The sequence below is a fragment of the Acomys russatus genome, chromosome 15 (genome assembly GCF_903995435.1).
Source record: "Acomys russatus chromosome 15, mAcoRus1.1, whole genome shotgun sequence".
Lineage (NCBI taxonomy): Eukaryota > Metazoa > Chordata > Mammalia > Rodentia > Muridae > Acomys > Acomys russatus.
This window is the reverse complement of record NC_067151.1, coordinates 62163226-62175182: the sequence shown is the minus strand read 5'-3', so window position 1 is coordinate 62175182 and position 11957 is coordinate 62163226. Positions and strand designations below refer to the sequence as shown.

The 11957-nt window shown below is 55.7% G+C and overlaps 1 protein-coding gene across 3 annotated transcripts; it reads left to right on the top strand.

Annotated features, from left to right (window-relative positions):
* Nucleotides 1-88: 88 nt before the first annotated feature.
* On the top strand, nt 89-11313 carry Adam15 (ADAM metallopeptidase domain 15). Of its 3 annotated transcripts, XM_051157539.1 has the most exons (23): nt 89-263; nt 1418-1518; nt 2122-2198; nt 2691-2769; nt 2964-3040; nt 3132-3324; nt 4570-4635; nt 4721-4789; nt 4874-5043; nt 5172-5256; nt 5688-5836; nt 5968-6142; nt 6373-6465; nt 6608-6912; nt 7002-7197; nt 7443-7520; nt 8441-8513; nt 8744-8882; nt 9293-9362; nt 9917-9991; nt 10412-10483; nt 10710-10834; nt 10958-11313. In XM_051157539.1, the coding sequence occupies exons 1-23, from the start codon at nt 185-187 to the stop codon at nt 10998-11000; spliced, it is 2589 nt and encodes an 862-aa protein (XP_051013496.1). In that variant the 5' UTR covers nt 89-184; the 3' UTR covers nt 11001-11313. The 3 variants fall into 3 exon arrangements, with proteins under 3 accessions (XP_051013496.1, XP_051013499.1, XP_051013498.1); XM_051157542.1 differs by lacking the exon at nt 9917-9991; XM_051157541.1 differs by lacking the exon at nt 10412-10483.
* Nucleotides 11314-11957: the final 644 nt, after the last annotated feature.

Genomic DNA, 11957 nt, shown 5'->3' with positions numbered 1-11957 from the left:
AGCCGCCGGAAAGAGGCTGCGCTGGAAGGCAGGGGCGGGGCCTCGGACGGGGCGGGGCCTCGGACGGGGCGGGGCGGGGCCTAGTGGCTGCGCTGCTCCGAGCTGGTTCCCGACGCTGCGGCGGCTGCTGCTCCACGCGTAGCCCCGCACCTGCTGCCCTTGCCCGGCCCGGAGCTCCGCGGCCATGCGGCTGGCGCTGCTCTGGGCCCTGGGACTCCTGGGCGCGGGCAGCCCCCGGCCCTCTCCGCCGCTCCCAAATATAGGTAAGTTACCAGCCCCCGGCTGACTGGGAAGAGGTACAAGGAAAGCCGGAGATACTGGGGTGCTGGGGTCTGCGGGGATCTAACAGGGCGCAGCCTGCCTGGTCTGATGACCAAGGCCTAGGGCCGGGTTAAATTGGCGAGGGAATGGAGGAGGAGGAGGAAGAAGGGGAGGAGGAGGAGAGGGAGAGGATGCTGGCGTCCTCTATCCAATCCAGAAGTCTTGAAGTCTCCCTGCAGACACTTTCAGACTCCAGCCTAGAGGGGTGCCCACTCAACTCATGGAAAGAGTCACTCCTCTGGACTGACGTCTTCATTTCTCTAGGGCCTAGTTGACAGTTCCACTCTGTGTAGTGCCCGGAATAGGCACGGCTGCGGCGGAGGGTGGGGGGGGGGGGGGGGTTAGTGAAAAGGATTATTTCCAGTCGTTCATTCCAGATCTGAGCTGCCAGTCCCGCTCACCCGGGTGCGGTTGCCACCAGAAGCCTGGCCGAGCGGGGAGGGGCCCGAAGGAGACAGGGGAGGGAGGGTGCGCTTGCCAGGAAAGAGGCTGGGACACCAACTCCTCCTTGGAACTTTCACTTCCCACTGCTGTCTTGGGCTGGGGGCCGAGAGGGTAGGCGGGGGTGGAGTGTCCGGAGGGGAGAGGACCATTGTTGGGGGGTGCTGGCGAAGGAAGCGGAGGCTGTTGGGAACGGGTGCGCCTGACTGGGCGCCGAGGCTTGTTTAGGGAGGTCGGAGTGTTTGCACTGCTCACCCAAAGATGGGCGTTCCCAGCATCTCCTCTGTGAGGGAAAAGGAAGGGCAAGTGGGCCACAAAGCTTCTCCCAGTCCTAAGAAAGGGCATTCCTGATTGGGTGGGGGTGTGACTGGGAAGGGATGGGAACAGGGGAGGGTCCCTGTGAGAACTTTGGGATTGGCCAGAGGGAGACAAGGAGGGGCTGCAAGCTGGATAAACTGAACTTTCTTAGGCGACTGGTAAGTTAGAAGAGAAGCCACCTCGCTGTAGCCTCTTTTAAATCCCAGCATGCAGTGCAGGAGCCTTAAGTCACTGATAGGCCTTGTGAGCTGGGTTTGGTGGGTCTGAGGACACCAGTCACTCCAGCCTTGCCAAGGATCCCCTCAGCAATCCCTTAGGATGTTCTGGGACACCGCAGGAGGAGGCACTGAGGAGGAGCAGCAAGCCAGGCCAGAGAGGACCCTGAGTGGCCAGATATTTCAGGACAGCCCCCCAGTTAGCCTAGCAGAAGTGCTTCAGGTGAGTTCCACCCTGCTAATAGCATTTCCTCACACTCCACATTATTAACCAATTGAGGGCAGAGTTTGGCTATGCAGCCAGCGAACCCCCTTGTCTGCCCATGTCCTGCTGCTTTCCCTCAGCACCTGGCTACACTCAGCCCCTTCCCCCTCTCCCCGTGCATCTGTCTGCCTCGGCCCCAGCCAGTCAGCCAATCTATCCATCCGACATTAAACCTGCTTCTTTCATCTCATGCTGTTCCCCCACCCCCACCCCCAGTGAGGGAGAGATTTGGAAAGGGACAGGGACGGACAGACAGACAGACACACATTCTGAAGCTGAGTCAGAGGAAGGGCTGTGCTGGGTCCTTCATGACGCTTCCTCTCTGGGCAGGAAGCTGAGGGGGCGGCTCAGATGCCTTCCTTGACCCTCCCCACACAAGCCCCTGGAACAATGCCCCAGGCCAGGCAGGGCTTCCTGGTCCCTCCCATGGGATCCCCCAACCAGTGACCTAATCATTGGTACTCTCCTGAGAGCTTGAGGTTTTCTAGTTATAAAGGGGGGGGGGGGCGCGTGTGGGTGTGGGCAGGGTCCGAGGAGGTGACATGCCTTTGGTGTTCACAGAGCGGTCTACCTGAGACCCTGAGGATCCAATTGGAGCTGGATGGCCAGAGTCATATCCTGGAGCTCCTACAGAACAGGTAAGGGGGCTGGGTGTGGTGGCGCCCACCTGTAATCCCAGCTGTGAGTTCGAGGCCAGCCTTGCCTACAGAATGAGGCCAGGACAGCGAGGCCTACACAAACAAACCCTGTCTCGAAGAGGAGGGGGAAGGTAAGGGGGCAGGCATGAATAATTACTGGAAAATAATTTACATAACATTTAGTATATACCAAGTACCTACACTCACAGACTCCTTCACAACAGTCCCACAAGGTAGATAGAACTTGTCGGAGTTCATACAGTCATATGTGACAAAATTTATATTGGAACCCGGACAGGCAGAAGACAGCAGCTCAGCCTTCAGACTCTGGCCTTGGAGGAGCTGGGTTAGGGTTAGGGTTAGGGTTAGGGTTAGGGTTAGGGTTAGGGTGGTATTGCCTGGTCCCCAGCATACCCTTGTCCACCTTAGGCTCTGGCTCATCACTGCAGCACCCTATGAAGTGGCTCAGATACTGTCCTCCTTTTCTCACAGAGATCTAGTCCCTGGCAACCCAACTCTGGTGTGGTACCAGCCTGATGGCACTCGGGTGGTCAGTGAAGGACACAGTCTGGTGAGTTAGGCCTTCTTATGCTGTTTCTGGCCTGGGCAAAGGAGGGAAGGATGGCGGGAGGGCTGCAGCCTTGGAGGAAGTGGAGGGTGGCAGCTCTGGAGGAAGTGGAGGGTGGCAGCTCTGGAGGAAGTGGAGGGTACTTGCCTCTCTGCTAGCAAGCCGGATTTCAGGTTCCCTGGACTTCCCTGTTGTAGGAAGACTGCTGCTACCGAGGAGGCGTGCAGGGTCGCCCAAGCTCTCTGGTCTCCCTCTGCGCCTGCTCTGGGATCAGGTACTGTGCATGGGTTCTACAGAGGGGGAGAGGACACACAGAGGGGGAACCTGAGATGCTCTCTGACTTCTCTCCCTGTCTCTTTTCTTAGGGGGCTGGTGGTTCTGTCCCCAGAGAGAAGCTACACACTGGAGCTGGGACCTGGAGGCCTTCAGGGTCCTGTCACTGTTTCTCGTATCCAAGACCTCCTCTTGCCAGGCCACACCTGTGCCCCAAGTTGGCATGCACTCGTGCCCACTCAGGCTGGACCAGACCTCCTCCTGGGACGGCAACACATTCACAGGGTGAGGCGGCATGGAAGTGGCACTGGGCTGACTTAAGCACAGCTCCTAGGGACAGTAGCTTCTGCTGATAGCACCGTCCCCATGGTTACACACGGAGTGAACACTGCCTCGCTCGCTCTTCCTAGCAAGCTGAAAAGGCAGGTGCTGCCTTAAGGCTCTACTTCAAATGAAAAAAAAAAAAAAAACCGAGTAGTCAGATGACTTGCCCAAGCCACCTCAAGTGCCTCACCTATCTTCGAGGCCCACTGCAGAGAGTGTTCCCTTGAGTAGAAACTAGAAAGCAATACAAACACAACTTCCTAATTTACAAGGCAAGCTAGTATGTATGTCAAGGGCTTAGAACTGTGTTTGGAAAAGTGTATTTGACAATGTCAGCTACTAGCCAGGCCTCGTGGTGCATGACTTTCATCTTAGAACTCTGGGAGGCAGAGGCAAGGGATGGCTGTGAGTTCGAGGCCAGCCTGGTCTACAAAGTGAGTCCAGGACAGCCAAGGCTACACAGAGAAACCCTGTTTCAAAAACCAAAAAGCAAACAGCAACAACAAAAGATAATGTCAGCCATTACTTAGTTGTTTTGTTTGAGACAGGGTCTCACTGTGTAGCTGGGAACTTGCTTTATAAACCAGGCTGGCCTTGAACTCACAGAGATCCACTTGTCTCTGCTTGTGGTAGGATTTAAGGCATGCAGCACTAACGCCTGGCTTTAGTTAGTATCTTTAAAAATTAAGAAAAGCCAGGGTTGATGGTACACAGCTGTATCCTAGCAGTTGTGTGGGATGCAGAGGCAGGAGGATAGCCAGGTCACAGCCAGCCTGAGCTACACAGCAAGATACCGGCTCAAAACCCAAAAGCTTGGCTTTGTTTCAATTAGAAGCAGAGTTGGGGCTGGAGAGATGGCTCAGTGGTTAAGAGCACTGCCTGCTCTTCCAAAGGACCCGGGTTCAATTCCCAGGACCCACATGGCAGCCCACAACTGTCTGTAACTCCAAGATCTGACACTTTGACACCAATGCACATAGATTAAAAACTAAATAAAAGATTAAAAAAGGAAAAAAAGCAGAGTTTGGAGCGGGGAAAGTAGAGTACTTTTTACCAGGTTCATAATCGGTCCTTGGTCCACTATGGGCAGGTTTTTGGCCTCTTGGTCTTCCCCCGAGTGGCTGTGGATGGACACAGCTTGCCCAGCCTGAGGTCATGACGGCCCCGAGCAATATTTGCCTGATGCGCCTTACTTCTTATCCACAGCTTAAGCGGGATGTGGTAACAGAGACCAAAATTGTTGAGCTGGTGATTGTGGCTGACAATTCAGAGGTGAGTGTGCTGACACCCCTCTTCTGCTCCCTGCCCCACCTCCACTTTCTACCACATTTCAAGGTAAACCCCTCTGGGCCCCCAGGTCAGGAAGTACCCTGACTTCCAACAGCTGCTGAACCGAACACTAGAAGTGGCCTTCCTGCTAGACACGGTGAGTTCGGGGCCTGGGTGTGAGTCCCACAGCTCCCCTCGATGCTGCCCTAGCCCCCCCTTTTCTGAACCTCAGCCTTTTCAGTTCTTCCAGCCCTTGAATGTCCGGGTAGTGCTTGTGGGCCTAGAGGCATGGACCCAGGGCGACCTGATAGAGATAAGTTCCAACCCAGCAGTCCTGCTGGACAACTTCCTCCACTGGCGCCGGACAGACCTGCTGCCTCGACTGCCCCATGACAGTGCCCAGCTGGTGACGTAAGGGTCCCAAGCTCAGCTACTGGAGCCCGAGTGTTTGTCTTGGCAGGGCCAAGTTCACATCCCTTCAACTCCTCGGAAGCTCTGCTGACGGCTATAGACCTTGACCTTTCACTTCTGTCCCACAGTGTTACATCCTTCTCTGGGCCCATGGTGGGCATGGCCATTCAGAATTCCATCTGCTCCCCTGACTTCTCGGGAGGTGTGAATATGGTAAGTTATCCACGGGTCTCCTCACTTCCAGGTACACTTCTCCAGTGTATGGAGCCTCTGTTCACTGTAAGCGCCCTTCACACTTGACCAGCTTCAAAGCTGGTAGGAAGGCTTTTACTTGGCCAGGGAACTTGCAGTGGTCAGTTCATTGTAGTATACAGAGTTGACACTTATGACACCTTGGCATTTCTAGGGGAGTTGTGAGGCCCAAAGGCAGAGGCGATAGTATCCAGTGGGATGGGGTGGGGGGAGGGCAGAGTTGAGCTAGAACTTAGATTTCTAGCGACCCAGGCTTGGACTCTCCTACTCTGGTAGCAAATTAAGGGGGGAGGCATGAGACAGTTTGCAGAGGGAAGGGGAGTCAGTCAGGTAAGGCTGTCCATTGTGTTGAGTCCAGGCTGGACCTGGGGTATCTCCCTCTCCAATGATAGGACCACTCTACAAGTATCTTGGGAGTTGCCTCCTCCATTGCCCATGAGTTGGGCCACAGCCTGGGTCTGGACCATGATTCACCCGGGAGCAATTGCCCCTGCCCAGGTCCAGCTCCAGCCAAGAGCTGCATCATGGAGGCCTCCACAGAGTGAGTAAACTGCTGATGGGGTGGCGTGGGGGATGGGATGGGTTAGGATGCATGAGAGCAAGGCAAGTTAGGAGAGACAACCCCTCACCCCCCCATCCCCCTCCTCCCGCAAACCTTGCCTCTCTCCCCAGTTTCCTATCGGGTTTAAACTTCAGCAACTGCAGCCGGCAGGCCCTGGAAAAAGCCCTTCTGGATGGGCTGGGCAGTTGCCTCTTCGAACGGCTGCCCGGCCTGACCCCTATGTCCTCTCTGTGTGGGAATATGTTTGTGGACCCCGGCGAGCAGTGTGACTGCGGCTTCCCAGACGTGAGCCCCCTGATCCGAAAGCCTTGCCCACTTCCACCTGTGCCCTCGGCCTGATTAACACAGCTCTAAGTTTCCCCGCATAGCTTTCTGGCTCTGAGGGCACCTTCCTGTCATTCTCACTCGCTGCTGTGGCCCTGACACCTGGGTCTGCTCCCCTGGGTGAACCAGTGGGCTTGCACGCTGGTGCCGCCGTCCCGAGGCTCAGCCCCTTCTGTCCCCCTTGCCTGCAGGAATGCACTGATCCTTGCTGTGACTACTCCACTTGCCAGCTGAGGCCAGGGGCACAATGTGCATCTGATGGGCCCTGCTGTCAAAACTGCAAGGTGGGCATAGACCTGACGAGACCAGCCACCCCAGAGCTCACCCGCCAGGCATCGGAGTCCAAGGGTCATTCTGATGTCTGTGACCCTGAGCTCCTGGCTGAATCTGCCCAGCACCTACTCTGATGCTCACCGCCCTCCACAGTTGCACCCAGCCGGTTGGCAGTGCCGCTCTCCCAGAGACGACTGTGATTTGGCCGAGTTCTGCCCAGGAGATAGCTCCCAGTGCCCCCCCGACATCAGGCTGGGGGACGGCGAGCCTTGTGCTAGCGGACAAGCTGTGTGTGTGCACGGGCGCTGTGCCTCCTATGCCCGGCAGTGCCAGTCACTTTGGGGACCCGGGGCCCAGCCTGCTGTCCCACTTTGCCTCCAGACAGCCAACACTAGGGGTAATGCCTTTGGGAGCTGTGGGCGCAGCCCCAATGGCAGCTACGTGCCTTGCACCCCTAGGTAAGTGGAAAAAAGGGGTTCCTCCTGAGTTTGTGGGAACCTTGGCGCTTCTTCTACCAACTTTGCTTGCCTTTCTCCCTACCCTCAAGAGATGCCATGTGTGGGCAGCTGCAGTGCCAGTGGGGTCAGAGCCAGCCTCTGCTGGGCTCAGTGCAAGATGTGCTCTCAGAGGTTCTGGAAGCCAACGGGACGCAGCTGAACTGCAGCTGGGTACACCTGGACCTGGGCAATGATGTGGCTCAGCCTCTCCTGGCACTACCTGGCACTGCCTGTGGCGCTGGCCTGGTGAGTAGCCCGGATGATTGAGACCAGGTGGGAGGGACCCTCTGAACCATAGAAAGCTCCACCCAGCCGGCTGCAATGTCCAGGCTCCGTAGCAAGTCAGGTCCTCCAGCCCCAACGGCTGTGTTTTCCCACGCAGTTTCTGTTTCACATCTGTAAAGGGGAGCCTCACAGCCTTGCAGGCTCTGCTCCCTCTAAGGCTCTGTGACAACGACGACGTGACCTTTGCTCTTCTCTCTATGGAGCAGGTGTGCATCGACCATCGATGCCAGCCCGTGGATCTCCTGGGAGCACAGGAGTGTCGAAGCAAATGCCATGGCCATGGGGTGAGCTGGTGTGGAGGAGATGAAGGGGGAAAGGGGAAAGCCCACTGAAGTGAAAAAGAGAGGGAATTTGGAAGCAGGCATGCCTTGGCTCCAGTCTTTGCCACTTCCTGGGGCCACGCTAATAACCTTCCTGCAGGGACATAATAATGGTACCCATATTCTAGAGGGCACGAACGCTGTTAACTAGTGACCTACATACTAAAGGTATTAGCTTGCTGGCATTTCCCATGGCATGGGTAAAAACGCCCTTTTTCCAGTACTATCTGCCTTACCATTGTGGTGGTGGCGCACACCTTTAGTCCCAGCACTCAGGAGGCAGAGGCAGGTGGATCACTGTGAGTTCCAGGCCAGTCTGGTCTACAAAGCAAGGCCAGAGACAGAGAAACCCTGTCTCAAAAACCAAAAGCAAGGGCTAGAGAGGTGGCTCAGACGTTAAGAGCACTGTCTACCCTTCCAGAGGTCCTGAGTCCAATTCCTAGCAACCACATGGTGGCTCACAGCCATCTATAATGTGATCTAATGCCCTTTTCTGGCCTGCAAGATTAAATGCAAGTAGAGCACTGTATACATAATAAGTAAATAAATCTTTAAAAAACAAACAAACAAAAAAAAACAAAAAAACAAAAAAACAAAAAAAAAAAAAAAAAAGAAAGGAAGGAAGGAAGGAAAGGAAAACAGGGCTAGAGAGATGGCTCAGAGGTTAAGAGCACTGTCTGCTCTCCCAGAGGTCCTGAGTTCAATTCCCAGCAACCAAGTGGTGGCTCACAACCATCAATATTGGGATCTGATGCCCTCTTCTGGCATGTAGGTATACATGCAAATAAAACACTCATAAAATAAATAAATCTTTTAAAAAGGAAGGAAGGAAAGGAAAACAGATACAAGGAAATACAGAGATCCCCATTGCTTTGTATCTCTAGGTCTGTGACAGCAGCAGGCACTGCCATTGTGAGGAGGGCTGGGCACCTCCTGACTGCATGACCCAGCTTAGAGGTAGCCAGGGGATGGGGCACTGGGGAGGGCGAAATGGCTGTGCCTATTACCTCTCCCTTTGGTCTTCTTCCTGACCCTTTCCCTTCCAGATCCTTAACTCCTTGACTCTGTGACTCCCCTGAAGCTGTCTTTGGTCTCTGTGCACTTCACCTACCCCTGTCCCCTGCCCCCCCTCTCTTGGTAGAATGCCCTTAGCTTTCCTTGCCCTCAGTTTGGATCTCTTTCTGTAGCAACCAGCTCCCTGACCACAGGCCTGCTCCTCAGCCTCCTGTTGCTATTGGTCCTAGTACTACTTGGTGCCAGCTATTGGCACCGTGCCCGCCTGCATCAGCGGCTCTGCCAGCTCAAGGGATCCAGCTGCCAATATAGGTACGAATATCCTGTCCCTGCTGCTGTGTCCTTCTGAAGCCCCTGCCTCTGAAGACCCCTAGCCACGTGGTCTTTACCCTCTGCTTCTGAGCTTCAGCTCTTGGACCCTGGGTTTTCTGACCACCTTTCGTTCCCACATGCCTACCTAGTGTCTCTACACCTGCCCCTGAGCTTCACCCACAGGTATCCCCCCAGGTCCTAGGGCCACTTTCTCTCAGGACCCCAAATTAGGGGAAAGGTAGCCTTCCAGGCTGGTTCAATCACACCCCCCCAACCCCCCTCCCTGGCCTAAACCACGCAGCTCTCCACCCAAGAGTCAAAGGGTTAATTTCTCCCAGGTCAGCAGGTGGATGGCTAGTGCCTCTCCCCACCCCCCACTCCCCCCTCTCTCTGGCTTTCTTCATACTCAGGGCAGCCCAATCCAATCCTCCTGACCGGCCAGGACCTCCACAGAGGGTACAGCAGATGCCAGGCGCTAAGGTAAGCCCTGGATCCGAGGAAAGGGTCCACATTACTTTATTTCTACCCAGGCCCTAGAGGTGGCACTAAAGGCTCAAGACTCAAAAAAAGTCTTGAAGTGCTCAGTCATTCCAAGGAGTCATGGCCAGCAGCAGGCAAAGAAAGGAGTCCAGCAAGGATGGATGGGCCAGTCACCCCCAGGAGGCACTGTGGAGATCTTATAGCCGGCCAAATTGGTGGCTTTGAGCGGTGGTTCTATCCATGCCCTTTACAGTGAACAGTGCCATGGGACTATGGGGTGGTGTGCTAAGATCTGACAAGGCCCAGAACATGACGTGTGAACGGATGCTGAGTGCCCAGGGCCTGAGCCTCTTTACCTTTAATGGCAGGAGGGTCTGTATGGAGTCAGCCTGCGTGGGCCCCTCCTTTACACGGCACCCTCCCCCCCCCCCCCCCCCGCCCGCATGCAGCCGAGTAACTTCCCGCTGCCCTTGTCTTAACACTAACCCCTTTCTGCCCACATCTGTCTGTTTCCTCCTGCCCACTCTGCCTGTCTGCTCCTCCTGCCCTCTCAGCAAGCTAGTGCGGTCCGCTTTCCGGTGCCCCCCTCCAGGCCGCTGCCACCTAACCCCGTGCCCAAGAAACTCCAGGTAAATCTGAGCCAGGCCTTGCCCTGGCTCAGGACAGGTGGGGGGCTGGGTGCCCAATAGCAGTTCTCATCCCTGCTTCCCCCCAGTGGTGTTCATCGTTAGGAGACCAGGGTGCCCCCTCAGACTTCAAAGTCCCTGAACCAGCAAAGGGTGAGCCTCCTGCCGTGGTCTCTACTACCACCTGGTGGTCAATAGTAGGACTACAGCCATCCAGGGACTCCATGATTGATCCGCACCTTCTTTCCCTGAGGCTCCTATTGGCAAGCACCCAAAACCCTCTGCGCATGCTCACGTTTTCCCTTGACACCCCCCCCCCCCCCCCCCCCCCTTGGCTGACTTTGCATGTTGACCTCTAGGGAGCCTCTCGTGCTCACTACCTTTGACTGTGCTTTCCGAGCCACCACTCCTCTCTTTGTTCAGGCTGAGCTGGCTGACCGATCCAATCCCCCCACTCGCCCTCTGCCCGCCGACCCTGTGGTGAGGCGCCCAAAGGTAACAGTGAGGGGAGAGCAGGGCATTGCCTCTCCGGCCTAGAGCCTTGGTGTGCTGTGGCAGGATGCCTCCCTCCATTCCTAAAGGCATGTATGTACCCCAGTTGACACCTTTGGTAGTGACAGGTTTGTTTGGAGACAAAGGTGACCACAGCTAGCATTGCTCCTATGACTCCTACTTTGTGGGTGAGAAACATGGGCCCCTTCAAACTGGCCTTTTCTCTCAGTCTCAGAGGCCTACCAAACCCCCACCCCCAAGAAAGCCACTGCCTGCCAACCCACAGGGCCGGCACCTACCAGGTGACCTGCCTGGCCCAGGAGACGGAAGCTCAAGGCTGGTGGTACCATCCAGGTAGGCGTAGAGGGTGTGGCTGAGGACTAAAGGGTGTTGCCAGTGAGAGGCATCTATAGCAGGGGCTCTGACCCTGTGTTTGTTTGTTCCTTTTTTTTCCCTCTTGGCTTTTCTAAACTCCAGGCCAGCTCCACCACCCCCAGCAGCGTCCTCGCTCTACCTCTGACCTCTCTTGAGATTTGGCTGCCTCCCGCCCCAGATTTAGGACTTAAAGACATGGAATCTCTGCCCAGAATCTCCCCGAAAATGACCAGAGAAGCTAGAGGCTGGACCATGCAGTGTCCAGCCCTAAGGAACCACCACCCACTGTCAGGCGCTGTTAAGCAATACCTGGAGACCCACCGAAATAGCTGCAGTTGGGTGTTGAGGAGGGGCTGGGGCTGCAGTGGGGAGCAAAGAGACGTGATCACCCGACCATCTCTGTCATAATTAAAAAAAAAAAAAAGTGAGATCTTGGAATGTGTCTGCTCCTGGAAGCTGGGTAGTTCTTGCTGTGTTTCCAGATTTGGCCACTAGGAGACGCTGCTGGGTCAGACCAGGGCCTGCTGGAGAGGATGACATACAGAAAGGGTCAACTAGAATGTCACTTGGATGCCTGTAACTTGTTTCTGCCCAGTCTGGGACGAATGGCCTCTGGTCTCCAAGTTCTCCCTGCCAAATGCCGTTCATCCCCAGCGAAGCTACAGACAGATGACCTAAGTTGTCAGACCTGCATCCCCACCCTCTGACCAGTGGCTGGGAAAATGGGTCTAACTGGTGTTCTCAGAGCCCTGAGCCTGGGCGGAGCAGGGCAGCAGCTGCTTGGGTTCCAAGGCTTCACACCTGCCTCCTCCACCCGAAGAAGGCCCTAGAACAAAGGTGCTTTGTGCCTTGCACTAATTGCCACCACCTCATCGTTTAGTCCTCAGAACTGGAGGCCTCCTGGGAGAGAGATCTATGGGGATAAGGGGCAGGCTGTACCCCACGGTGGTCACCCAACATGACACCTAAAGCTCTGTAGGAATGGGGGTGTCCTTCCCCGTGCACCATCCTCGCTGTGCAAAGAAAAAGCAATGCAATGGAAGGTAATTCTTCTGTTTCAGCCTCCAAAACTATCTGGGGCTTGGGGTGCTGGCCACTGTGC